General features: G+C 40.1%; 1 protein-coding gene across 4 annotated transcripts in view; it reads right to left on the minus strand.

The window, feature by feature from the left end:
• IFT56 (intraflagellar transport 56) overlaps positions 1-27,868 on the minus strand; it is a 65,803-nt gene that overhangs the window by 5,410 nt on the left and 32,525 nt on the right. For 2 of the 4 annotated variants that reach the window (XM_011723705.3, XM_011723706.3), the window contains exons 8-16: positions 26,800-26,874; positions 21,331-21,433; positions 19,334-19,389; positions 17,838-17,891; positions 16,643-16,706; positions 7,259-7,347; positions 6,961-7,044; positions 5,589-5,658; positions 4,334-4,440 (exon numbers count right to left, since the gene is read on the minus strand). In XM_011723705.3, the coding sequence (XP_011722007.1) occupies positions 4,334-4,440; positions 5,589-5,658; positions 6,961-7,044; positions 7,259-7,347; positions 16,643-16,706; positions 17,838-17,891; positions 19,334-19,389; positions 21,331-21,433; positions 26,800-26,874 (702 nt within the window). Of the gene's footprint in view, positions 1-4,333; positions 4,441-5,588; positions 5,659-6,960; positions 7,045-7,258; positions 7,348-7,384; positions 10,973-12,401; positions 12,461-16,642; positions 16,707-17,837; positions 17,892-19,333; positions 19,390-21,330; positions 21,434-26,750; positions 26,875-27,868 lie in introns of those variants that run through there. The other 2 variants (XM_024789545.2, XM_024789546.2) reach the window with 2 other exon arrangements.

The following is a 27,868-nucleotide window of genomic DNA, read 5'->3' on the forward strand; positions in this document are numbered from 1 at the left end:
CATATGCACAGCCCTCCCTGCTCACCATCCCTAACATCTAACAACCACTAATTTGTTCTCTATCTCAATAATTTTGTCATTTCTTTTCTTTCCTTTTTTTTTTTTTTTTTTTTTGAGACAGAGTCTCGCTCTGTCACCCAGGCTGGAGTGCAGTGGCCGGATCTCAGCTCACTGCAAGCTCCTCCTCTCGGGTTCACACCATTCTCCTGCCTCAGCCTCCCGAGTAGCTGGGACTACAGGCACCCGCCACTTCGCCCGGCTAGTTTTTTGTATTTTTTAGTAGAGACGGGGTTTCACCGTATTAGCCAGGATGGTCTCGATCTCCTGACCTCCTGATCCGCCCGTCTCGGCCTCCCAAAGTGCTGGGATTACAGGCTTGAGCCACCACGCCCGGCCTCTTTTTTTTTTTTAAGATGGAGTTGCGCTCTTGTTGCCCAGGCTGGAATGCAATGGCACAATCTCGGCTCACCGCAACCTCTGCCTCCCGGGTTCAAGCAATTCTCCTGCCTCAGCCTCCCAAGTAGCTGGGATTACAGGCATGTGCAACCATGCCTGGCTAATTTTGTATTTTTAATAGAGACGGGGTTTCTCCATGTTGGTCAGGCTGGTCTCAAACTCCCAACCTCAGGTGATCCACCCACCTCGGCCTCCCAAAGTGCTGGGATTACAGGCTGAGCCACTGCACCCAGCCAATTTTGTCATTTCAAGAATGTTACATATATGAAAGCTAACAGTATGGGACCCTTTGAAACTGGCTTTTTTCCATCAGTATAATGTCCTTGTTATTCCCTGTTAATTCAAGTTACTGTGTGTTCCAATAGCTTGCTCCTGTTATGGTCACTCTGCAAATTCAAGAGGGACTCCCAACCAAAGTTTGGTTTGGATGGTGAAACTGAGGACACCACACACACACAGCAAGAGGATATGAAACATTTTCTTACACAGTTGAAGTCTAGGGAGAGTAGAACGGCCCTATTGAGCAGATCTGAAAAGGCCTGAGAGAGCACGGAAAGAAGACTGGCCTTTGTGTTTACTGTGGTTAGGAGGTGGGGCCATGGTGAAGGTTCCTGTGCATGGGCAGGGACTTGTGTGGTTTAAATCACCCTATGGTGCCAAAGGAGGGAGCACGTAGGTTTTCTTATCATTTTGCCCAGATGTGGGGCACAAGGGGAAGAGGTAGGGGTGAGGCTTAAAAGCTGTCAGCAGTCAAACATCCAGAAATGGAGTCAGACTTCTCATTATAGTTCCTTTTTATTACTGAGTAGTATTCCAGGCCAAACCAGTCTGTTTAACTATTCACCTACTGAAAGACTTTGACTGGCTCCAGTTTTAGGCTATTACAAATAAAGCTGCTATTAACATTTAAATATTAAAATTTATGTTACTAACATTTATATATTTCTGTGGATATAGGTTTTCATTTACCTGGGATAAATACACAGGAATGCAATTGCTAAGTCATATGGTAAGTATGTTTATTAAAGAAACTGCCGGCCGGGCGCGGTGGCTCAAGCCTGTAATCCCAGCACTTTGGGAGGCCGAGACGGGCAGATCACGAGGTCAGGAGATCGAGACCATCCTGGCTAACATGGTGAAACCCTGTCTCCACTAAAAATACAAAAAACTAGCCGGGCGAGGTGGCGGGCGCCTGTAGTCCCAGCTACTCCGGAGGCTGAGGCAGGAGAATGGCGTGAACCCGGGAGGCGGAGCTTGCAGTGAGCTGAGACCCGGCCACTGCACTCCAGCCTGGGCGACAGAGTAAGACTCCGTCTCAAAAAAAAAAAAAAAAAGAAACTGCCAAACTATTTCACAGTGGGTTTTTTTTTTTTTGATCCTTTTAATTTTGACCTATGTATATCAATATATTTAAAGTGAATTTCTTGTTGAGAACACATAATTGGGTTATGTTTTTTAATCCACTCTCTCAATAGATGTCTTTTAATTGGTATACTTAGACCATCTACATTTAATTATTGACATGTTAGGGCTTAATTCTGCCATTTCCCCCCTTATTCTCTTTGTTTTTCTTTGGCAAGGACATCACACATATGCTGGATAAAGACATGACTGTGTGATCCCCACAGAAGGAAGATAAGAAAAACCTGTATTTGACTTATCTAGCCTTCACCTACACCTATCTTTTTCCTGCTGTTCCTGTAGTGTGATAAATTTTAGCCATGAGTATAGCTTTATATTGAGTCATATGAGTCCTTCTAGTAAATCACCAAACTAGTGGGTCATCATGCGACCACTGAGACACTAGGTAATGCCAACTTGTTTTTCAAGTAGTTATCTTCCTTTGATGTTAACCCTATTCCCCTCTCATCTCCTCTAGGGCCTAACTCCATCAAAAATGCCCTATCCTCCTGAATTTTTAATCTGCCTGTTCAATGGCTCATTTTCTTCCGCCTACAGATATACTATCCCCACTCTGAAAGAACTCTCCACCCCATCCCCCCCAATCCCAAACTCTGATTTTCTATTTAAGTTAGCACTACATTTTTCCTCATCATCAATATCAAATTTTTTAAGACTCTGGTCTACATGACACTCGCTGCATCTGCTTTGTAATCTGACTCTATTCTCTACCTGTTACTGTCTTCTCAGTCCTCATGCATTTCTATCCAGTTGCAGATTTGAGAGTCTCCTGCCTTGGCTTTTGATTAAATAGGAGCAAGGAAAAGTAATGAAAAGCATTTTTTTTTTTTTTTTTTTTTTGCCTATTCTCATTGTTTTCCTTCTCTTGCGGTTCATCCTCTCTTTCATTTACTCTTGTTTCCCTTTCTAGACCTTAAACACTGGTGTTCCGCAAGGTTCCTCACCCCATTTACTGGTTAATCTTATTCTCTCTCATACTCTGCTATTGCTGCTGCTGCTGCTGCTGCTACTACTACTACCACTGCTACAACCATTGTGATTACCACCACTAACTACTGTTAACTTCTAAATCTACATTGTTAACTACTAAATCTACATTGCTAATCCAGACGAATACCAAAGCTCCAAGGACAGCCTGTTAATTTCCTACTTCTATTATCTCTGCTGGGAGCCTCAAAGACACTTCGGATTTAATATATCTAAAACTGAAATAATTTCCTGTCTTCTAATGTTTTCCTTCCCTCTGCCTCCCCTAATTTATTTAAGGGCATTGCCACCCACCAAGTCATGTTAAACTATTGTTTAAGTTTCCTATGTCTTAAAATCTTTTCCACTGATAGTGATTCACTTCTTTTTTTGGTAATGATTCACTTTGAAATGAGCTTTTGTTGATTAATTTAATACAAGATTCTCTTTACCTGACACTTACCTGTATTTTTGACATTTTTGGAACAGATATTCCAAAAATAGGAACTTCTAGAATTTGAGGCTGATTTTTAAAAAACATTAATCTATAGGCTAGGTCCCAAAACTACTACCTCCTCCTATCCTTTCCAACTCCCCCCAGCCCCCCTCCCCACACACCAACATATACACAAAACAGCCATTCCTTTACTAAATCTGACTAATTTTTTGTTCTCTTTTTCTGGTTCCTTTGTCTTTCCTGTCTGCCATTTGTACCTCAAAGTTTGGTTTGCATCTCTTCTCACTTTACATTGTACTTGGGTAATCTCACTGTTTTTCAGGGCTTCAGTTAATCCAGTCATGCACTTCACAACAGTATTTTGATCAATGATGGGCAGCATATATGACTGTGGTTCCATATTATATTTTTACTGTGCCTTTTCTATGTTTAGATATGGTTCAATACACAAATATTAGCCACTGTGTTATAATTACCTATGGTATTCAGTACACGAACATGCTGCACACGTTTGTAGCCTAGGGAGCAATAGGCTATATCATATGGCCTAAGTGTATAGTGGGCTATACCATCTAGGTTTGTGTAAGTGCACTCTGATGTTTGTACAATGACAAAATCACCCAATGACACATTTCTCAGAACTTATCCCCATCATTAAGCAATACAGGACTGTACTTAAATGTTGATGACTCCCAATCTATATCTCTAGATGTCAGAAGACATCTTTCTTGAGCTTCAGTAGCAAATTTCCAACTACCAGATGATTATCTGTACATCAACACTACCTAAAGATTCATACCCTTTAGAAATCTAAAACTTCCTCTCTAATCATTTCATATACACGTAAATCTCTGAAATACTGCCTATCTCTGAGTTCAGTTCATTCATAAAAAGAATGGCTTCTCTTATAACACTATGTGAATCCTCTCGCTACTAGCCATTTAGTCTGTAGGACATTTTCCCCGAATATTTAGCCAATGCAGCAATGTGATACTAATCTTCAATGTCCCCTTTAGTCTCAGTCAGACTCACCTTGTAGCAGTCATTAGCAATGAGCTGTAAGAGACTGAAGGACTCGCCAGAGGTTTCCATCTTAAGATAAAGTTCCCAGGCTAGTCTTGGTTTCTTATTCATAATATCTGCAAAAGGAATCAAAGATTTGTAAACAAATGAGTCATTTTTACATGTACAAAAAATAATTTCTGCACCTTATTATTCTATGGATTTGGTTCCGTATTCCAAATAAAGTAGTGGAAAGCTTTCATGGAAAGCTTGCAATGTTGGTATTCAGCTGGCTCCCTGCCAGAATTCTACCATACTTAAAATATTTAAGTTAGGAGTCACATAATTATGTCTTTCAGATCGGATTGACTTCTGGTAGTTCCTACTTTGCTCATATGCTTAAAAGAGGATAACTATCATTCATTCAATCCTACTCATAGTTTCAATCTCACTTAAAAGATATGATTGCTAAATTTTCCTCTGACTACAAAAACTCAGTGAACATTTTACTTAATTTTGTTTTTTTATTGAGACAGAGTCTTGCTCTGTCACCCAGGCTGGAGTGCAGTGGTGTGATCTTGGCTCACTGCAACCTCTGCCTCCCAGGTTAAGTGATTCTCGTGCCTCAGCCTCCCCAGTAGCTGGGATTACAGGTGTGTGCCACCATACCCAGTTAATTTCAGTACTTTTAGTAGAGCTGAGGTTTTGCCATGTTGGCCAGGCTGGTCTTGAACTCCTGACCTCAAGTGATTCGCCTGCCTCACGCTCCCAAAGTGCTGGGATTACAGGTGTGAGCAACTGTGCCTGGCAAACATTTTAAATCTTGAGTTTTAAAAAGGAGCAAGAAAAGATAGTGAGTGAGAGAGAGAAAGAGACAGAAAGTAAAGTTCTATATCAAAAAATTACATTTTTGACATTTTGCCACTTTTCAAACTTGACCCATAGTGAAAAGTTAAAATTAGTGTAACAACATCATTTCACAAACAACACTATAAGCTGAGACTATGGAAACTGTAATGAGACTTTAGAAAGAACTTGACATTTTTCAGGCTATAAGTACTAGGTCAATGCTATATGGTAGAACTAATCACAGGGTAAACTTGCATGACACATTTACATGGCAACACTTACTGAGTTGCATTAACAACCCTTAATTTCAGTGTTTACTCATTCTCAGAACAAAATGCAAAATCAAATTAGAAAACATTCCATGCCATTTCCGAACAGATTATGTAACCAAAAAGAAAAAGAGGATTCTTCTTGTAACATTTAAAAGAAGACTCACAGCACCGAGCTAACCAGCTGAGGTAAATGTAATCATTTTTCATTTTCTCACTTTGGATCAAGAGGAACGCCTGCAAGAAGAGGAAAGAAAGGGAATACAGATGAGGATGGTTTTGCAACAAAAATACCCATTATTGGCTTGCCTTAGATTGATAATCACTGTAGCATTATAGATGACCAAATTCTAGGCAGGCTGCTAAGAAAAGTAAGGGACAAAATTGTGGTGATTTTAAAATATTGGCCGGGTGCGGTGGCTCACGCCTGTAATCCCAGCACTTTGGGAGGCCAAGGTGGGCAGATCACGAGGTCAGGAGATCAAGACCATCCTGGCTAACATAGTGAAACCCCGTCTCTACTAAAAATACAAAAAATTAGCCAGGTGTGGTGGTGGGCGCCTGTAGTCCCAGCTACTTGGGAGGCTGAGGCAGGAGAATGGCATGAACCCGGGAGGTGGAGCTTGGAGTGAGCCAAGATCACGCCACTGCACTCCATCCTGGGCGACAGAGCAAGATTCTATCTCAAAAAAAAATAAAAATAAATAAAAATAAAAATATTACACCAGAAATTGATACTACAAGCTGACAAAAGTTGGTAAGGATATAGAAGATTCAAACAGAATAATTAACAACTGTATGATACATATTCTTTTTAAGCATATATGACCATGCTACACACAGGTCAGTAAGGCGAACCTCAACAAATGGCACATGCCACCATACTCAGCTATTTAAAAAAATTTTTTGTAGAGATGGTGTCTCACTATATTGCCTAGGCTGGTCTCGAACTCCTGGGCTCAAGTGATCTTCCCACTTTTCAGCCTTCTGAAATGTTGGGATTATAGGTGTGAACTAGCTCGCCCAGCCCAGACCACATTCTATGACCACAAAAATACAATTAAGTTAGAAATCAAATAAGTAAAGAAACATATTGATAGTCATCAAGCTGTATACTTATGATTTGTATACTTTTCTGTACATATGTTATATTTCTATAAAATTTGCTAAAAAGGGAAAATTTTAATATGGTTATAAAATCTATGTCTATTCACATTGTACCTTTTTTTTTTTTTTTTTAAGAGACAGGGTCTCACTACGTTGCCCAGGCTGGAGTGCAGTGGCTATTCACAGGCATGATCATAGTGCACTGCAGCTTAAAACTTCCAGGCTCAAGCCACTGTCCTGCCTCAGCTTCCCAAGCAGCTGGGAATACAGGTGTGTGTCCCTGCACCTTCTCCACAGTGTACTTTTTAATGCATCCTAAGAACAGAGGAATCTTTAATAATCCTTAACCCTTGACCATTTTATTCCAGTGAGAAAAAGATAAGGATGTCTTTAGACAGAATCATTCAAATGCTTTCAAAAGCAGGTACCCACCTCTTCACCCTCACTGGTATTGCCTGTTGCAGCTTTGGCTTGGGCATAATTAAAGTTAAAGATGTCATCATTATAGAAGTAACTCTGAAAAACATCCCAAGAACAGGTCACATTGAGAATGAACATACAAAATATAAAACCATCAGTTATACCAGATAAACACAAAACTAACCTTAAGGATTAGTTGATGCCACTAATGCCACCATAGAAAATGGGCCATCTCTAACGATATCTTATCTTCTCTGATACATTCTACAGTATTTTGTATATAAAATCTTGTAGATAATTCTATACTGACCTTAAATGAGTTGAGGTAAATCAAGACATCATCAAATTGCTTAAGCAGGAAGAAACAGGAAGCCATGCACTGCCTCCCTGGTATTGTATCTGAAATGGAGGGGGAAAAAAACCCACATATATTCATGAAACTAAAATCCTCTTTAGCTGAAGTTTGAGTTATTTAATAATTTAGAGACAGGAAAATATTCCAAAATATCTTTCTAGATTCTGAAATTATATATTTTGTTCAGTGGACAAAACCCCAATATAATGGAGGTCACAGTCCTTGAGAGTGACCAATAATCTCTCTGGGGATTAACTCCCAGAGTCCAAAATGAACACACGCCCTGCAGGTTCACTAACTACATTAACCAGGTCATTTTCCAAGGCTTTGATTCTCTCATCCAACATGTGCATATTCAATTAGTGTGGCCTGGTTTCCATCATCACTTTTCTAAATCAACCTAGCACTTCCAATCTCAAATGGAAAAATAATTTGCCATGGAACCATCTGATTCTGATCCTGATCCAACTTTTTGCCTGATATCAGATTCCTATTTGAGTAGTGGAGGATTAGTGTAACTCCCACGCTTGCCACAGGCATTCCTAAAGCTCCTTATCCTGTTTCATTTTTTTCCTTTAACATTTATCACAGTCTGATATACTATGTACATCTGATATATATATATACACACACGTGCGATATATCTAATCAGATATACATATAAAATTTAAAACCATCAGTTATACCAGATAAACACAAAACTAATCTTAAGGATTAGTTGATGCCACTAATACCACCACAGAAAATGGTGGCATTTTGTGGTGTATCTGATGAGATGTACATACATATAGTGTGTGTATATATATATATCTGATATACATAGTATATCAGACTGTGATAAGTGATAAAGGAAAAAAATTAAACAGAATAAGGAGCCTTAGGAATGCCTGTGGCAAGAGTGGGAGTTATACTAATCCTCCACCACTCAAATAGTAATCTGATATCAGGCAAAAAGTTGGATCAGGATCAGAATATACATATCAGATATACATACGTAGTATAAATATATATGTACACACACACACTATATATATACTATATATTATTTCTTTTCTTTTTTTTTTGAGACAGAGTGTTGCTGTGTTGCCCAGGGTGAAGTACAGTGGTGTGATCTTGGCTCATTGCAACCTGTGCCCTGGGTTAAAGCGATTCTCCTGCCTCAGCCTCCCGAGTAGTTGGGATTACAGGCACGCACCACACTTGGCTAATTTTTGTATTTTTAGTAGAGATGGGGTTCCACCATGTTGGCCAGACTGGTCTCGATCTCCTGACCTCGTGTTACGCCTGTCTCGGCCTCCCAGAGTGCTGGGATTACAGGCATGAACCACAGCGCCCGGCCACTATATATTGTTTCTAGTCCATCTGCCCTACTAGACTTAAGTTCCACAATGGTTGGGAGTTTTGTTTGTTTACTGCTGTATCCTCAACAGCTCAATAAATTTTTATTGTATGAATGAATGAATGAAATGGGGAAAATAGTACGCAATAACTGGTATTGGTGAAACATTTGTGAATGTCCAGGAGTGATAAAAATATTTAATATAATTTTCAGTTCAGCACGAACACTGTTACTCAGAATAGATGCCAGACATAGACAACCAGTACAGGCAGCACCATATTGGTTCATGCTGGCTAGCTAGCATCTCTTTTTATACCCCTTTCTCAAATCTTTCACTGAATCTTGGCTGATGAAATACTTTAATCACAAAAATGAAGTTTCAAGACTACTAGTGGGCAATATAGGTGACTATTATATAACTGTGGCAGAAAGAAAGCATTTTCTAAGCTTAATACCCATGCAGGTAATCACTATAGAAAAGAAAAACTTAATTAAAAATGGTTTTAATATTTTTTATTAATCTACTTTATTTGTTTTAAATTTTTGTGGGTATGTAGTCCATATATCCATACTGCATATGGACATCCAGTATATTTTGATACAGGCATACAATGCATAATAATCACATCAGGGTAAATGGGGTATCCATCACATCAAGCATTTATTCCTTCTTTGTGTTACAAACAATCCAATTATAGTTTTCTAGTTATTTTGAAATGTATAATAAATTATATTGTTAACTGTAGTCACTCTGTTGTGCTATCAAATACTAGATCTTATTAATTCTAATTTTTTTTTTTTTTGTAGCCGTCCTCACTGTCCTCCCACTCCACTACCCTTCCCAGGCTCTGCTAACCATCACTCTACTTTCTATCTCCAAGAGTTCAAGTGTTTTAATATTTTTTAGCTCCCACAAATAAGTGAAAAGTGTGTCTTTCTGTGCCTGGCTTATTTCACTCAACATAATGTCCTCCAATTCCATCCATGCTGTTGCAGATGACAGGATCTCAACTCATTCATCTCATCTCATCCTTTTTATGGCTGAATAGTAAGTATTCCACTGTGTATATGTACCACATTTTCTTTATTCCTTCATCTGTTGATGGATGCTTAGGGTGCTTCCAAATTTCTGCTATTTTGAATTGTGCAGCAATAAACATTGTTGTGCAAATATCTCTTTGATACGCTGATTTCCTTTCTTTTGGGTATTTATCTAGCAGTGAGATTTCTGTATCATATGGTCATCCTATTTTTGGTGTTTTGAGGAACTTCCAAACTGTTCTCCACAGTGGGTGTGCTAATTTACATTCCCACCAACAGTGATGCATTTCTCTGATGATCAGTGATGTTGAACACCTTTTCATACATCCATTTGTCATTTGTATGTCTTTTTTTTCTTTTCTTTTTTTTTCTTTTGAGACGGGGTTCCACTCTTGTTGCCCAGACTGGAGTGCAATGGCGTGACCTCGGCTTACTATAACCTCTGCCTCCTGGGTTCCAGTGATTCCTCTGCCTCAGTCTCCTGAGTAGCTGGGATTACGGGCGCCACCACCATGTCCAGCTAATTTTTTGTATTTTTAGTAGAGACAGGGTTTCACCATGTTGGCCAGGCTAGTCTTAAATTCCTGACAGGTGATCCACCGGCCTCAGCCTCCCAAAGTGCTGGGATTACAGGCGTGAGCCACGGCACCCAGCCTTGTATGTCTCCTTTTAAGAAATGTCTGTTCAGAGTTTTTGCCCATTTTCAAATTGGATTGTTAGATTTTTTTCCTATTGAGTTGTCTGGGCTCCTTCTATATTCTGATTATTAATCCCTTGTCAGATGGCAAATATTTTCTCCATTCTGTGGATTGTCACTTCACTTTGTTGATTGTTTCCTTTGCTGTGAAGAAGCTTTTTTGACTTGATGTGACCCCATTTGTCCATTTTTGCTTTGGTTGCCTGTGTTTGTGCGGTATTACTCAAGAAATCTTTGGGCCAGGTCACTCACAAATGGTTGGGAACCTCATGTGTGCTCTGTCGTTACTGTTTGCACCCCCTGAAGGGGCCGCCAGTGGAGGAGGCCTCTGGACTAGGGTTTCTGTCTTTGTGTTAAATCTCTCCTCCAGTGTGGCCCAGTGCCAGGTGGGCTCCCGTGGGAAGCCTGACGTCAGAACCAGATTGTTATTGTTGGGAAAGACAAAAAAGGCAGAAAGATCCCAGAATATCTGATCTATTTTAATGGCTGGAACAGAAGCTGGGATCAATGCGCGGCCGAAGATCATGTGCTTCATGATACCGATGAAAATCGTAGAATACAGCATAAATTGGCAAGAAAAGCTGTAGCTCGCCTGAGGAGCACAGGAAGAAAGAAGTGCTGCAGGTTGCCTGGTGTTGATTCTGCTTAAAAGCCTCCTCATTGACAAAAAAGATGAAAATGATGAAAACTCATTAAGCAGTTCCTCTGACAGCAGCAAAGTATGAAGAAGTAAGTGAAGAAAGTGATACTGAAGAAAAGACTGAAGTGAAAGAAGAACCAGAGCTTCAAACAAAAAGAGAAATGGAAGAAACAACAGTAACTACAGAAATTCCTGAAGTTCTGAAGTAGCAAGAGGATGATTATTATTACATTAACAGAAGGAAATGGTTAGTGAAACTTTCATGCCAGACCAACATCATAATGATCTTGGAAGCATTTTGCTCTCAATGCAGCCTTTTCAGCCAATGAGAGGCCTCGTCACCATCATGCTATGCCACATGCCAGTAGGAACGTGCATTATATCCCAGAAGAAAAGAATGTTGACCTTTGTAAGGACATGGTGGATGGATTAAGAATAACCTTTGATTACACTCTACTGTTGGTTTTACTCTATCCTTTTTTTTTGTTTTTTTTTTTTTGAGACGGAGTCTCACGCTGTTGCCCAGGCTGGAGTGCAGTGGCGCGATCTCGGCTCACTGCAAGCTCCGCCTCCCGGGTTCCCGCCATTCTCCTGCCTCAGCCTCCTGAGTAGCTGGGACTACAGGCGCCCGCCACCGCGCCCGGCTAATTTTTTGTATTTTTAGTAGAGACGGGGTTTCACTGTGGTCTCGATCTCCTGACCTTGTGATCCGCCCGCCTCGGCCTCCCAAAGTGCTGGGATTACAGGCTTGAGCCACCGCGCCCGGCCTACTCTATCCTTATGAACAAGCTCAGTATAAAAAGGTGACTTTGCCAGGTGCGGTGGCTAACGCCTGTAATCTCAACACTTTGGGAGGCCGAGGTGAATGGATCACCTGAGGCCAAGAGTTGGAGACCAGCCTGGCCAACATGGTGAAACCCCGCCTCTACCAAAAATACAAAAATTAGCCGGGGATGGTGGCAGGAGCCTGAAATCCCCAGCTACTCAGGAAGCTGAGGCATGAGAATCGCTTGAACCCAGGAGGCAGAGGTTGCAGTGAGCCAAGATCACACCACCGCACTCTAGCCTGGGTGACAAGAGCGAGACTCCATCTCAAAAAACACAAAAAAACAAAAACAAAAACAAAAAAAGGTGACTTCATCCATGTTTTTTTTTCTAATTAAGGAAATTGCCACAAACCCTAATACGATCCAGGAGGAACTCTCTCCCAGCCTGTCTTTGTTGAATTCATCCATGCCACAGTCCACAGAGAGTCAGCCAACCATTAGTGAACCAGACACCCCCAAAAGGCACAAAGCTGAGTTGGAAGCATTGCAGTCTCTGAGGCGGTCCATGAGCCACACCACCAACTGTGACAGACTTTCTGACAGCAGCACCTCACCTCCGCCCAAGGGCCAGCAGCAGCACACATCCGCCAGCATACCCAAGCTGTTTCTGCACCTGGAAAAGAAGACACCTGTGCACAGCAGATCGTCTTCACCTATTCCTCTGACTCCTAGCAAGGAAGGAAGTGCAGTGTTCGCTGGCTTTGAAAGGAGAAAAACTAATGAAATGAACGAGGTCCTATCCTAGAAGCTTATGCCTGATAATTACCCACCAGGTGACCAGTCGCTTCCACCTGTTACATTTACGGGGCATAACATTTGCTGCAATTGTTTGTAAAACTTCCAGAAATTCTTGGAAAGATGTCCTTTTCTGAGAAAAATCTGAAGGCTTTATTGAAGCACTTTGATCTCTATTTGAGGTTTTTTAGCAGAATACTGTGATTACTTTTTCCTAGAGTCAGCTTATGTCACTTCCTGTGAGGTGCATTACACAGCAAGAATCTCCGGGCTATTTATTACAATGTTGATGGTTCTGTAAGAACAACTCCTCTGTCTAGCTTGGTGCTCTGGGTTCCAGATGAACAACTATCAAGGTGGTGGGTCTTTACCCAGAGCACAAACACAATGCCCACGTGGGGGCTCTGACAGAGGTGGGCCCTGTTGTTTGAGTTGCCCACATACTGTAGTTATTCTGTTAGGAATTGTTTCCTGGGTGCCTATAGTGCTCTGACACAACACTTGCTACTGTGTAGGCCATCTGTGATAGCAGGAAAAAAGCAACTGGGTTCACAGTGAAATGTTTGTGGAAGCATACATAGGTTAGGCTATTTCAATAGACATTGCAGTTCATTAGCGAGAACCACATTATTTTGTTATTTGCTAGCATTAAATAAATTTTTTTTTGCAAATTGGTTTCATTCTTTTGATGAAGCTGGGCAACTCTGTCCAACAAGGTTTAGTTTGTACTTGGAAACCACAAAGTAGCCTCAAAGTATGTTAGAGGAACTCGATATTGATGGCAAAAGAAAATTTGCAGCTATACATTTGCTTCTAACAGTTCCCTCTCTGTGAAACATTATTTTTGGTGATCTAAAGAAAGCATTGCCTTTCTTGTTTGAGATTTTACAGCTATACTTTGCTGTGTAATGTTATGGTTACCTGTCTGTAAAATGTTAGTTTTAGTGATCTAAATAAAGCCTATCTTGTTTGAAAGAAAACAAAAACAAAAACAACACAAAAAGAAGTCTTCGCCCACACCAATGTCCTGGAGAGTTTCCCCAATGTTTTCTTGTAGAATTTTCCTTATTTGAGGTCTTAGATTTCAGTCTTTAATCCATTTTGATTTGATTTTTATATAGGGTGAGAGATGGGAGTCTAGTTTCATTCTTCTGCATATAGAACTCCAGTTTTCCCAGCACAATTTATTGAAGAGACTGTCCTTTCCCCAGAGGTTCTTGGCACCTTTGTCAAAAATGAGTTCATTGTAAATGTATGGATTATTTCTGGGTTCTCTTAATGTGCTCCATTGGTCTATGTGTCTGTGTTTATGCTAGTATCATGCTGTTTTGGTTACTATAGCTCTGAGGTATAATTAGAAGTCAGGTACAGTGATTCCTCCAGTTTTGTTCTTTCTGCTCAGGACAGCTTTGGCTATTCTGTTCTTTTGTGGTTCTGTATAAATTTTAGGATTGTTTTTTCTATTTTTATGAAGAATATCATTGGTATTTTCATAGGGATTGCATCGAATTTGTAGATTGCTTTGGGTAGTATGAACATTTTAACAATATTGATTCTTCTAATCTATGAACATGGAGTATCTTTCCTTTTTTGTGTGTCCTCTTCAACTTCTTTTTTTTTTTTTTTTTGAGATGGAGTCTCGCTTTGTTGCCCAGGCTGGAGTGCAGTGGCGTGATCTCGGCTCACTGCAAGCTCCGCCTCCTGGGTTCACGCCATTCTCCTGCCTCAGCCTCCGAGTAGCTGGGACTACAGGCGCGCACCACCATGCCTGGCTAATTTTTTGTATTTTTAGTAGTGACGGGGGTTTCACTGTGTTAGCCAGGATGGTCTCGATCTCCTGACCTCATGATCCACCCACCTCGGCCTCCCAAAGTGCTGGGATTACAGGCGTGAGCCACCACGCCCAGCCTCTTCAACTTCTTGCATCAATGTTTTATAGTTTTTATTGTAGAGATATTTCACTACTTTGGTTAATTCCTAAGTATTTAATTTTATTGGTAGCTATTATAAATGGGATTACTTTTTTGATTTTCACAGTGTTTGCTGTTGGCATGTAGAAATGTCACTGATTTTTGTTTGTTGGTTTTGTATCCTGCAATTTTACTGCATTTGCTTATGAGTTCTAATAGTTTTTTGGTGGAGTCTTTAGGTTTTTCCAAATATAAGATCATATCATCTGCAAACAAGGATAATTTAACTTCTTCCTTTTCAATTCAGATGTCCTTTATTTCTTTATCTTGTCTGATAACTAGCTAGGACTTCCAGTACTATGTTGAATAACAGTGGTGAAAGTGGGCATCCTTGTCTTGTTCCAGATCTTAGAAGAAAGGCTTTCCACTTTCCCCATTCAATATGATACTAGCAGTGGGTCTGTCATATGTGGATTTTATTGCTTTGAGGTATGTTCCATCTATACTCAGTTGTTTTTGGGGGGGGTTATCATAAAGGGATGTTGAATTTAATCAAATGCTTTTTCAGCATCAATTGAAATGATCATATGGTTTTTGCCCTTCATTCTGCTGCTATGATGTACCCCTTGATTTGCATATGTTGAACCATTCTTGCATTCCTGGAATAAATCTCAGTTGGTCACGATGAATGATATGTTGTTGAATTCTGTTTGCTAATATTTTGTTGACAATTTTTTCATCCCTCTTCATTTGAGATATTGGACCTTAGTTTTCTTTCTTTTTTTGATGTGTCTTTGGTTTTGTTATCAGGGAAATACTGGTCTTAATGTGTTTGGAAATATTCCCTCCTCCTTTCTTTTTTGGAATAGTTTGAGTAGGATTGGTATTAATTTTTCTTTTTTTTTTTTTTTTTTGAGACGGAGTCTGGCTCTGCCGCCCGGGCTGGAGTGCAGTGGCCAGATCTCAGCTCACTGCAAGCTCCGCCTCCTGGGTTTACGCCATTCTCCTGCCTCAGTCTCCCGAGTAGCTGGGACTACAGGCGCCCGCCACCTCGCCCGGCTATTTTTTTTGTATTTTTTAGTAGAGACGGGGTTTCACTGTGTTAGCCAGGATGGTCTCGATCTCCTGACCTCGTGATCCGCCCATCTCGGCCTCCCAAAGTGCTGGGATTACAGGCTTGAGCCACCGCGCCCGGCCCTTGGTATTAATTTTTCTTTAAATGTTTGGTAGAATCCTACAGTGAAGCCAACGGGTCATGGGCTTTTCTTTACTGGGAATCTTGTTATTATGGCTTCGATCTCATTACTTGTTACTGGTTTGCTCAGGTTTTGGATTTCTTTATGGTTCAATCTTGGTTGGTTGTATGTGTCTAGGAATTTATCCATTTCTTCCAGGTTTTCCAATTTATTGGCATATTGCTCATAGGAGCCTCTGGTGATTCTTTGAATTTCTGTAGTATTGGTTATATGGTGTATACATATTTGAGATGGGGGTCTCACTCTGTTGCCTGGGCTGGAATGCAGTGGTGTAATCATGGCTCACTGCAGCCTCAACTTCCTGGGCTCAGGCAATCCTGACACCTCAGCCTCTCAAGTAGCTGGGGCCGTAGGTGTGTGCCACCACACCTGGCTAATTTTTTTATTATGATTTGTAGAGATGAGGTCTTCCTATGTTGCCCAGGCTGGTCCTGAACTCCTGGGCTCAAGCCATCTGCCAGCCTCAGCCTCCCAAAGTGCTGGGATTACAAGCCTGAGCCAGCATGCCTGGCTGGTTTTAATATTTTTATATGGAAAAAAATATCATAGGCAAAGTTTAAAGGCAAATGACCTACCAGAATGTGACAAAAGTTAATGCTCAAAAGAGCTCTTGAAAACTCAGTAAAAAATAACATTTTATATCTAAAACTGATTCAAAGTTTTAAAACTCTCAGGAACAAAACAGCACATTTACTCTCCTTTATTTATTCTCTGATCCCACTTTCGCTGAGACGTTGAGAAGAACCAATTCCAATATTCTCTCTTATTTCTGACCTCCCACTTTATAATGTGAAGCCTAATAGATACATCCCTAGAGAGAGAATCAAACTTCACAGTCAATATATGCCCCATTCCAATTATAAAGCAGATTGTAAGTCCAGATTTCAGACATACCACATTCACTAGCTGATCCTCCCACCAACTGGAAGAACTGCTGGGCAATTTTCATATGATCCCTCTGAAAAACAAACTGAGCTGATATAGAGCAATAAGGTAAAAATATTTTTATCATACTTTATGGTTCTAACACATTTGTCAGGATTTAACATATACCCTTGTTTTAAATATTGCCCCAAACAATGCTAATTCTCATTAACATAACAACTAGACCCGAAACTGAATTAAAACCTGTGCAGGGACGGGAAGAAAAGAAGAAAAATAATCAAATCCTTAAATTCTATCCTAAAACTTCATTAAATGAACTCAATCATTCTACAAATATCTATTGCTCTTTTACCATATATCAGACCTTGGAACAGGAGCTATAGATATAACAAGCAGTATTTATTACACTCATTTATTTAATAAATATTTGCTGCCTATCTATTATACAAAGCACTGCAGAATGCACTTGAGATAAAAAGATTTATTCATATCCCAGTTTGTTCCAAAAAGAACAAAGAATGCTACATTAAGATGGATAAGAGCAATTTTAGACAGTGTTTTGGTGTTTATAAAACTAACTTCTCCAGAGAAATAATTTTCCTCACTTTACAGATGCCAAAATTACAGATATACGGAAGTTAAAAAAAAGTCCCTGCAAATAAGAATGAAGTTGCACAATGATTTTTAAGTTTATTAAATAACTTGCTATTTAAAAATTGGACCCTTTTAAGAAAGCAGGAGTCTTTAGGGTTATAAGTGGTTTTTTTTGTCTCTAAATAACACAACATTCTTTTCACAATGGAGTCTGGATTGGGGGATATGGAGAAATAAAAGGAACTACAGGAGAGCCTATTGCTGCTTGTACTTTGATAGTCATTTTGTTCTCTTCCACACACCTATAACTTTGCAACCTACAGATTATCAGTGATTTCTTCTTCTTATTATTATTATTATACTTTAAGTTCTAGGGTACATGTGCATAATGTGCAGGTCTGTTACATATGTATACTTGTGCCATGTTGGTGTGCTGCACCCATCAACTGGTCAGCACCCATCAACTCATCATTTACATCAGGTATAACTCCCAATGCAATCCCTCCCCCCTCCCCCCTCCCCATGATAGGCCCCGGTGTGTGATGTTCCCCTTCCCGAGTCCAAGTGATCTCATTGTGCAGTTCCCACCTATCAGTGATTTCATACTCACTGAACCCATTTCCTGGCCAAGGGCTGCATTGACCACTCCTTTGAGAATATACTCCTAAAAATATGGAATAACACTGATTAAGATGAATGTGGAGCTATGAGATTATTTTCAAATTAACTCCTTGCATTAACTCAATATTTTATATAAATTATCAAAGATTACCTATAGTTACTTTTCTCTGTTCTATCCCTGGCTTGAATGAAAGAATTAGGAGTCACTCATTTAGTTTCCAGCAGCCAAGAATCTATATAACAAAATTTACCATATTTGTAAATTCTCAACCTTAAGCAAAAATAATTCAAGGGAAGCTCTAGGAGATAAGTTTCATTTCATTTAAATTCTATGGAAGAAGAAGTAAAATGTTGATATAATAATTTTTAGTACCTTCTCAACCACTGCCACTGTCTGTGACCATATCATATACATTATTTTCCCTTTCCAATTTTTTTGAGACCGAGTCTCGCTGTGTTGCCCAGGCTGGAGTACAGTAGTGTGATCTCAGCTCACTGCAACCTCCACCCCCAGGGTTCTAGCAATTCTCCTACCTCAGCCTCCCGAGTAGCTGGGATTACAGGCCTCAGCCACCATGCCTGGCTAATTTTTTTGTATTTGTAGTAGAGACGGGGTTTTGCCATGTTGGCTAGGCTGGTCTCGAAATCTGGGCCTCAGGTGATCCACCTGCCTCAGCCTTCCAAAGTGCTGGGATTACAGGCGTAAGCCACCACTCCTGGCCCCTTTCCAATGTTATAGTTACTTTTCTTTGCTAGTAATCCTTTTCCTAAAAAAAAAATAAAAGTGTCCTCTGATGTCCATTTATAAGGTATTCTCTCTTTTGGAGTCTTGAGGCCTCACTTGTATCCCTTTTTTCAGACTTGGTTCAATTCTTTAATAGATACCCTCCCTAGCGAGCAGCATTATCAATCTTTCATTTAAGAGAGCTCACACACAGAACAGCATGAAAGAAGCTGAATCTTTTAATATACTTGAGAAATATACCTGTTTAAACTTCATGGGGTCTGGAAATATTTTCGTCAGTCCTTCATTCAATAAATGGAATGTTTACTATGTACTTCATGTACACAGTGTTAGAGATACAATATAGACACAGTCCCTGACTATAAGGAGTTAACAATCCAATGGGGAAGAAAGACAAGTTATAGACAATTTATGAAATAATTGCATGTATCTAGTTGTTAGTTTCATCAGAATTCTAAATTTTCATATTTCCAAACACTAAAGGAATTTTCCAAATTTCTTTACCCTTTTTGACAAAATGACTACACACAAGGGAGTTTAAAAACATGAAAAAGCCCAGAACATTCATTCTCATATCACAAGTCGCATATAACATTCCTAAATGAATACATATGGTCTTTTCCTGGTATTCTACAGGCAGGAGTCTGCCTAATCTTCTCTAATATGACTTCCAACTAGATTTCTGAAGTTCCACTTTTAGCAGAACTTGGTTAGTAAAAATGTAAAACATTCTCAGTTACCTGAGGAGTAGTAGGTTCCAGATCCTTAATTAAGTTATAAGCTTCTTGTACATCATCTGAAATACAACAAAGTAATTATACTAGTCTGTAATCCAGAAAACCCTTCTGAAGCAGTCCCTCCCAAAAGATAAGATCCTTCAGTACTTAAATATTCATGGGAAACATGATCTGTTTTATCCGTCTTCTAACTCTCCATATTCGGTGTTGAGTAGTTATGCTAAAAATAACCAAATCAAATATCCTTAGAAAACTCATATTAAGCCATGAAGTACCTTAAAAATTGTTGAAGCTAAGAACATGGATGAGGCATTCTATGCCAATGGCATTGATAAGAAAAGCAACAATCTTTTTTAAAAAAGAGATATATATATATTAAGTATATAGGAATTAAATGACATGAAGTCTGAGATTTGCTTTAAAATGTTTCAGGAACAGAAAAGAGGTGCTGAATGAAAAAAGAAGACTGGAAATATCCTGAAAAGTGCTGAATCCAAGGTGAGTATTTGGGTGTTTACTGTACTATTTATTTTTGTCTATGTTTGAAATTTTCCATAATAAAAATAATTTATAAAATATATATGCTGTTTATTTCATTCTTGTCCAAAACATATTTCTTTTTGCTTTTATATAAAATAGAGGTGGGCCGGGTACGGTGGCTCAAGCCTGTAATCCCAGCACTTTGGGAGGCCGAGACGGGCGAATCACGAGGTCAGGAGATCGAGACTATCCTGGCTAACCCGATGAAACCCCGTCTCTACTAAAAAAATACAAAAAACTAGCCGGGCGAGGTGGTGGGCGCCTGTAGTCCCAGCTACTCGGGAGGCTGAGGCAGGAGAATGGCGTGAACCCGGGAGACGGAGCTTGCAGTGAGCTGAGATCTGGCCACTGCACTCCAGCCTGGGCGACAGAGCGAGACTCCGTCTCAAAAAAAATAAATTAAATTAAATTAAAAATAAATAAATAAATAAAATAGAGGCTGGGCACGGTGGCTCAGACCTGTAATCTCAGCACTTTGGGAGGCCGAGGCAGGCGGATCACCTGAGATCAGGAGTTCAAGACCAGCCTGACCAACATGGCAAAACCCCATCTCTACTAAAAGTACAAAAATTAGCCGGGCACAGTGGCACACGCCTGTAATCCCAGCTACTCGGGAGGCTGAGGCAGGAGAATTGCTTGAACCGGGGAGGGAGAAGTTGCAGTGAGCGGAGATCATGCCACTGCACTCCAGCCTGGGCGACAGAGTAAGACTCTGTCTCAAAATAATAAGAATAATAATAAATAAATAAAATAAAATAGGACGGTTTGTAAGTTCATATTCTTATTTTAATAAATAAATTTTCCTCCATGAGGAATATGTTGTCCTGGTTGGTTTCTACCATGCACCTAAAAAGGCCCACATTGTAACTGCAGGGCGCATGACCAAATGCCATCACAAATGCATGGTGGCTGCTACCCTGTACTCACAGCTGTTAGAAAAGGCTGCTTCAGGCGTTTGTCTAACAATTGTAATCTTACTTAGGGGCAATAAATATCATATCCTCTTTGAATAAGAGTATTTCTTATAAGCAGCCTGGGATACAAAGAAACAAAGGCAGACAATCAAAGCAAATAAGAAACAGTTAATACTTTTTTCAAAAGACACAAGAAAATGTGAATGTACATTATGCAACAGGGGAAACTAGAAAAAGAAAAAAGAACTATAAGGGAAGGGGAGGAAAAACAATGAAAAAGAAAGAATGGATAGAGAATAAAGTACAGAAAAATGAAAGGAAAAAAGAAAAAACAGAATGAGGGAGAAGAAGGTAGGAAGCGACAGAAGAGGAAAGAGGATAAAAAAAGGCACAACAAATAACCACCAATAAACTTGTTCTATGAACTTGTTGCAAATATATTTTTGGAAGTATGGATTTAAAAAGTGAAGTAAATAGTTCCATCAGACATATTTAACTACTCTAAAATACCTCATTGTAAGTAAGACTAGGACAAATTTTTCTTACCTTGACGAAGGTAGTAAATCACCAAGTTTAGCCTAGCTTCAGGAATGACATCAACTAGGGGAGGTAAAACCTGCAAAGCCCCTTCACCTCCTCGGAAAACAACCTAGAGATATAGAAATCATGCTCTTATGGCAATAATTATGTATATATTTCTTAGTGACAATGTTTAAGGAGCTGGCACATATAACTGGGTTCATGATATTCAACTAAAATAGTACTGGGAATCAGTTGATATATTGAGAACTTTTACTATTGGCGGAATTTATTATTGCCTACCTAATCCGCATGCTTCTTACCTTCTCTCTTCTTTTCCTTCCTCTCTGCTTTTGATCCTCCTTAACAGCCTTGTCATAACTAAACATTTTATTTTTAACCCTATATAAAACCTACCTCCATTATCACTCTCTCTAAACCCTTGCCCTTTTTTATTCATAGCACTTACATCTTTATTTTATTGTATATTTCTTTATCTGTTTATCTATTACATCCACCAGAATATAAGCTCCATATGGCAAGGAACTTTGCATTTACTGTGTACTCCTAGCCTCTAGAACTGTGACTAGTATAGTCAGCACTCAGTTATTTTTTGAAAGGACGAATATATTTTTGAAGCTCTATTTATATATATGACCTTGACTTCATTGGAAGAAAGCCATGATCTAAATTATAACAATATACACATATTGTATACCCACAAAAATTTAAATTAAAAATTTGAAAAAATAAAATTATAATAACTATGAGAAATAGAATAAAAGCATAACCCTTATTGTGTACATCTCTTTTCCTCTCCATAAGAACTGCAGAAAACTCCTAAAGTACCCAATAATTAACAAAACTTCTAGACAGACATTCTACATCAAAAACTCCATGAAGGGACTTATATATCCTTTCTGAGCCTGTTTCCTCATCTCTAAATGGCATTAGTAATGGCTACCTTTCAGGTTCTTATGAGGATTAAATGAGCTAAAGTGGGCTAAATGTGTGGCACGTATTTCAGTGTTTCATTGAATTAATTTAGTAAACATTCATTAGCATGTACTATATGCCCACTACTGTAACAAGCATGGGAGTTATAGCAGGAACAGGCCACTACCCTGTCACCCCAGACTATTCAAGTGGGGACAGACCTCCATTAAGCAAACAAATAAATATGTTATCAGGTGCTAATAAGTATTACAGAGATAAGCTAAGAAATCAAAACAAACAAAAAAATCCATGAAAGGACAAGTTATTTTGTGTACTGTTGTATTTCTAGAGCCTGGCATAGTGTATGGAATGTAGCAAACTGTTTCACAAATAAATGCACAGAAAGCAAGGTCATCCAGCATGAACTACATAATCTCTTCTCTCAACCCCAAAATATCTATCTAGTGATCTTTTTTGTTTCCTCTTTGAGATATTCCCTTCTTTTGCCAAGATTAATTCATTCACCTGTCTTCTTGAACCCATGGACTTCTAACTCCATCTGGACCTCTTTTCCCCTTTAATTATTGTACCCTCAGTCTTCCCAAAGTCCTGGTCCTACTTCTCAACTTTAAACACACACAAGGGGTTTTTGTTCTCTTGAAAAATCTTCCACTTGGTCCCACTGTTTCCTCTAGATAGTGCCCTATTTTTCTCTTTTCTTTCGATGCCACACTTCAAAAGTATGTGGCTTACTGCTTCTACTTTCTTCTCATCTTCTCACTCCTTAACCTCTCAAAACATTGGCTTCTGCTCTCAGCATACCAATAAACTCACTCTCAGGAGTCACAAATTCATCTCTTTAGCCAAATTCAATGGACTTTTCTGTCCTCTTGCTCCATGATGTGTCTGCAGTTTTGACACAGATGCCTACAAGATAACAATAATAACAACAACGCCATTTTTTCTTTTTTTTTTTAGACGAAGTCTCTCTCTGTCACCCAGGCTGGAGTGCAGTGGCGCGATCTTGGCTCACTGCAAGCTCTGCCTCCCAGGTTCAAGCCATTCTCCTGCCTCAGCCTCCCGAGTAGCTGGGTCTACAGGCGTCCGCCATAACGCCTGGCTAATTTTTGTATTTTTAGTAGAGACAGGGTTTCACCGTGTTAGCCAGGATGGTCTCGATCTCCTGACCCTGTGATCCGCCTGCCTCGGCCTCCCAAAGTGCTGGGATTACAGGCATGAGCCACCGCGCCCTGCCTATCAATGCCATTTTCTAAATGCATACTGTGTGAAGCACCTTACACATGACCTCATTTAATCTTCACAAAAAAAGCAAGATAAGTACTTTTTTTTTTTTTTTTTGAGATGGAGTCTTGCTTTGTCGCCCAGGCTGGAGTGCAGTGGTGCTATGTCGGCTCACTGCAACCTCTGCCTCCCGGGTTCAAGCGATTCTCCTGCCTTGGCCTCCTGAGTAGCTGGGATTACAGGCGTGTGCACCAGCATGACCTGCTAATTTTTGTATTTTTAGTAGAGGTGGGGGTTTCACCATGTCGGTCAGGCTGGTCTTGAACTCCTGACCTTGTGATCCGCCCACCTTGGCCTCCAAAAATGCTAGGATTACAGGCATGAGCCACTGCACCCAGTCAAAATAAGTACTTTCATTTTCCCAATTCTACACATGAGAACACAGATTCAGCAATGTTAAGTGATTTACCCAAAGTCACAAAGCAAGTACATGGTAGAACTTGATTTTGACCTCAAATCTAACTTCAAAAGTTGATGTTTTTTTGTTTTTTTTTTTTTTTTTTTGAGATGGAGTCTCGCTCTGTTACCCAGGCTGGAGTGCAGTGGCCTGATCTCAGCTCACTGCAAGCTCCGCCTCCCGGGTTCACGCCATTCTCCTGCCTCAGCCTCCCGAGTAGCTGGGACCACAGGCGCCCGCCAGCTCGCCCGGCTAGGTTTTTGTATTTTTTAGTAGAGACGGGGTTTCACTGTGTTAGCCAGGATGGTCTCGATCTCCTGACCTTGTGATCCACCCGTCTCGGCCTCCCAAAGTGCTGGGATTACAGGCTTGAGCCACCGCGCCCGGCCCAAAAGTTGATGTTTTTTAACAACCACTTATATTGCCCTGATATTTTTCAGGTTTAAAAAAATATATAAAAGTAATATGTGTTCACTGGAAAAAACTTAAAGTATTGGCCGGGCGCGGTGGCTCAAGCCTGTAATCCCAGCACTTTGGGAGGCCGAGGCGGGTGGATCACGAGGTCAGGAGATAGAGACCATCCTGGCTAACATGGTAAAACCCTATCTCTACTAAAAAATACAAAACATTAGCCGGGCAAGGTGGCGGGCACCTGTAGTCCCAGCTACTCGGGAGGCTGAGGCAGGAGAATGGCGTAAACCCAAGAGGTGGAGCTTGCAGTGAGCTGAGATCCAGCCACTGCACTCTAGCCTGGGCGACAGAGCGAGACTCTATCTCCAAAAAAAAAAAAAAACTTAAAGTATTAAGAAAGAAAAATTTCCATATTCTTACTTCTCTTTCTAATCCCACTCTCTAAGAATTATCCCTATTTCATGTTCCTTTCAGTCATATATTCATATAGTGTTTCTTTACCATAGCTGTATATTATATCCACCTGGGATGCTTTAAAAAAAAAAAAAACTAGGCCGGGCGCGGTGGCTCAAGCCTGTAATCCCAGCACTTTGGGAGGCCGAGACGGGCGGATCACGAGGTCAGGAGATCGAGACCATCCTGGCTAACACGGTGAAACCCCGTCTCTACTAAAGAAATACAAAAAACTAGCCGGGCGAGGTGGCGGGTGCCTGTAGTCCCAGCTACTCTGGAGGCTGAGGCCGGAGAATGCCCTGAACCCGGGAGGCGGAGCTTGCACTGAGCTGAGATCCGGCCACTGCACTCCAGCCTGGGCTACAGAGCGAGACTCCGTCTCAAAAAAAAAAAAAAACAAAAAACTGATAGCTGGGCTCCAGACCAACTATTAAATAAGATTCCCTGGGGGTGGGGCCCATGCATCATTAATTTCAAAAGCCTCCCAGGTGATTAAAATGTGCAGTTGTAAATGACATTACATTATCTAGATGCTTCTTCTTGTTTGCCCTTTCTTGTCTCATTTGTTGATACTCCTTCCTCCAGTCATAAATACAGATGCTATTTTGGAACCATATTTTTCTGTTTTTAATCCTTTCTACAATATTTATTTAACTTCAGCAATTGAAAACCTTCCATATGCCGGGCGCGGTGGCTCAAGCCTGTAATCCCAGCACTTTGGGAGGCCGAGACGGGCGGATCACGAGGTCAGGAGATCGAGACCATCCTGGCTAACACGGTGAAACCCCGTCTCTAATAAAAAATACAAAAAAAAACTAGCCGGGCGAGGTGGCGGGTGCCTGTAGTCCCAGCTACTCGGGAGGCTGAGGCAGGAGAATGGCGTGAACCCGGGAGGCGGAGCTTGCAGTGAGCCGAGATCTGGCCATTGCACTCCAGCCTGGGTGACACAGCAAAGACTCTGTCTCAAAAAAAAAAAAGAAAAGAAAACCTTCCATATTAATCTGTCAATACTCTTACAATAACTCCTAAATTTATTCTCAAGTCTTTATCTTTCTCCAAGCTTAAATTCCAGACTACCATATAACCCATAATGCTCCAGAAAAATTAATCTGGCTTCTATTTAGAAACTAAATTTAAAGTTAAAAGATTAGATGCAGAAACTCATAGTAGAAACTATCCAAATAAAACTGTATCTGTGATGGAGGCCTGAATTAGAGACGAAATGGAGTAAATATAAGACATTGCCAGCAAGAAGAGAATAGGATTTAGTAACTGAATAGGTACTGGAGATAAAGAGAAGGGGAGAATCTAAAACAGCTGTGGTTTACTGGAAGAATTGGTACTACAAAAAGGAATAGAGAAATCAGAAGGAAAAAGCATAGTTATTATTATTGCCACTTTTGGATGAAGAATCTCAGTAGTATTAGTTGATTTGCCCAGTGTTCCCAGGTATCTGAATTGAGAGCAGCTGTTCTGCATCTCACTATATTACATGGTTGATAGAATCATAATCTAGCCCTAAACCCAACCACCCATCCAATTTGAGTGTCTGCTATTCCCCACTACAAATTTACTGTTCTAGTAAGATAAATCTGCTCACAATCGTTTACATATGTCACCCTCATTCTAGCTCCATGTCCTTGACTAGAATGAACTCTCTAAATCTCAGCCATCCTTCAAAGATGCAAAAATATTTGCCATTTATTTTAAACCACAGGGGGTATGTTCCTTTGTCTTTCCCCAAAAAACAGACACCTGGATCTACACTGCCTTGTGCTTCTTTCCAAATATTAAATATATTCCTGTTCTCCCAACAAGGACTTCCTTAAGGAAACAGACTAGTACTTTAAAACTTATCTCCTCCACAGTGAGGAGGTGTTCCCTTGGAGTAAAGCATTATTTGCTGGGGCTTCTCCTTTTATTCATCTTTCTAATGGCTGTGATATACCAAAGCAGAGTAGGACTGAAGTCAGTCAAGATGGCAAATCGTTATTCACCAGATTGTGCCTGATGAGTTCTTTAGCAAATTCAAAGGATGAAGAAGCATTGTCCATCAAGCTTTTGAGTTCTGCCTGAAATTTAAAAAAGAAAGGCTTATGAAAATGACAAGTGTATAGTTCTTATACCACATATTGACACAATGGTTTATAATTTACAAAGAATTTAACAAGCTATTTCATTTGATCCTCATGACTCTAGGTCAATGTAATTATTATTATCCACATTTTCAAATGAGGGCAATAATAAATGAAAACAATGAGGCTTATAAAAGTTAAGTGATTTGGGCTGGGCACAGTGGCTCATGCCTGTAATCCCAGCACTTTGGGAGGCCAAGGGGGCGGATCACAAGGTCAAGAGATCGAGACTATCCTGGTCAACATGGTAAAACCCCCATCTCTACTAAAAATACAAAAAAATTAGCTGGGTGTGGTGGCACACGCCTGTAGTCCCAGCTACTAAGGAGGCTGAGGCAGGAAAATCACTTGAACCTGGGAGGCGGAGGTTGCAGTGAGCCAAGACTGTGCCACTGCACTCCAGCCTGGTGACAGAGCGAGACTGTCTCAAAAAAAAAAAAAAAAGTTAAGTGACTTGAAACTTATACTAAGCAGCAAGTTTGAAAACTGGGATACTCACGTCTGAAGACTCGTAGAGTTAGTTTTTTCTTTCAGTGTCAAAGGTGATGAAGGAGCTAAGCCTTAAACAACTAAGGCTGATTCTTTAATCTGAAAGGAGATTTTAAGAAATCCTCCTTTCATCCCTTTTCTATTTCTATTAGTGGGTTGTTAAGCTTTTCTGGATAAAAATAATTAAATTCTTGATTGTTCTTCACTAACTATCACAAACTCGTTCTGCCTGATCTCATAATTGGGAATGCATGTCTGCTCAGCAATTTTTCTATCACTCTTCTCTCGTCCACAGTACAGTTCCAAAGTTTTGGGTAATATTAGGTTACATCAGCAGTTTTCAAGCTTTTTGGTCTCAAGATCCCTTTTATACTCTATAAATGATCTCTTTTTTTTTTTTTTTTTTTTTTTTTGAGACGGAGTCTTGCTCTGTCGCCCAGGC

This window comes from Macaca nemestrina, chromosome 4 (genome assembly GCF_043159975.1).
Source record: "Macaca nemestrina isolate mMacNem1 chromosome 4, mMacNem.hap1, whole genome shotgun sequence".
NCBI classification, from domain to species: Eukaryota; Metazoa; Chordata; class Mammalia; order Primates; family Cercopithecidae; genus Macaca; species Macaca nemestrina.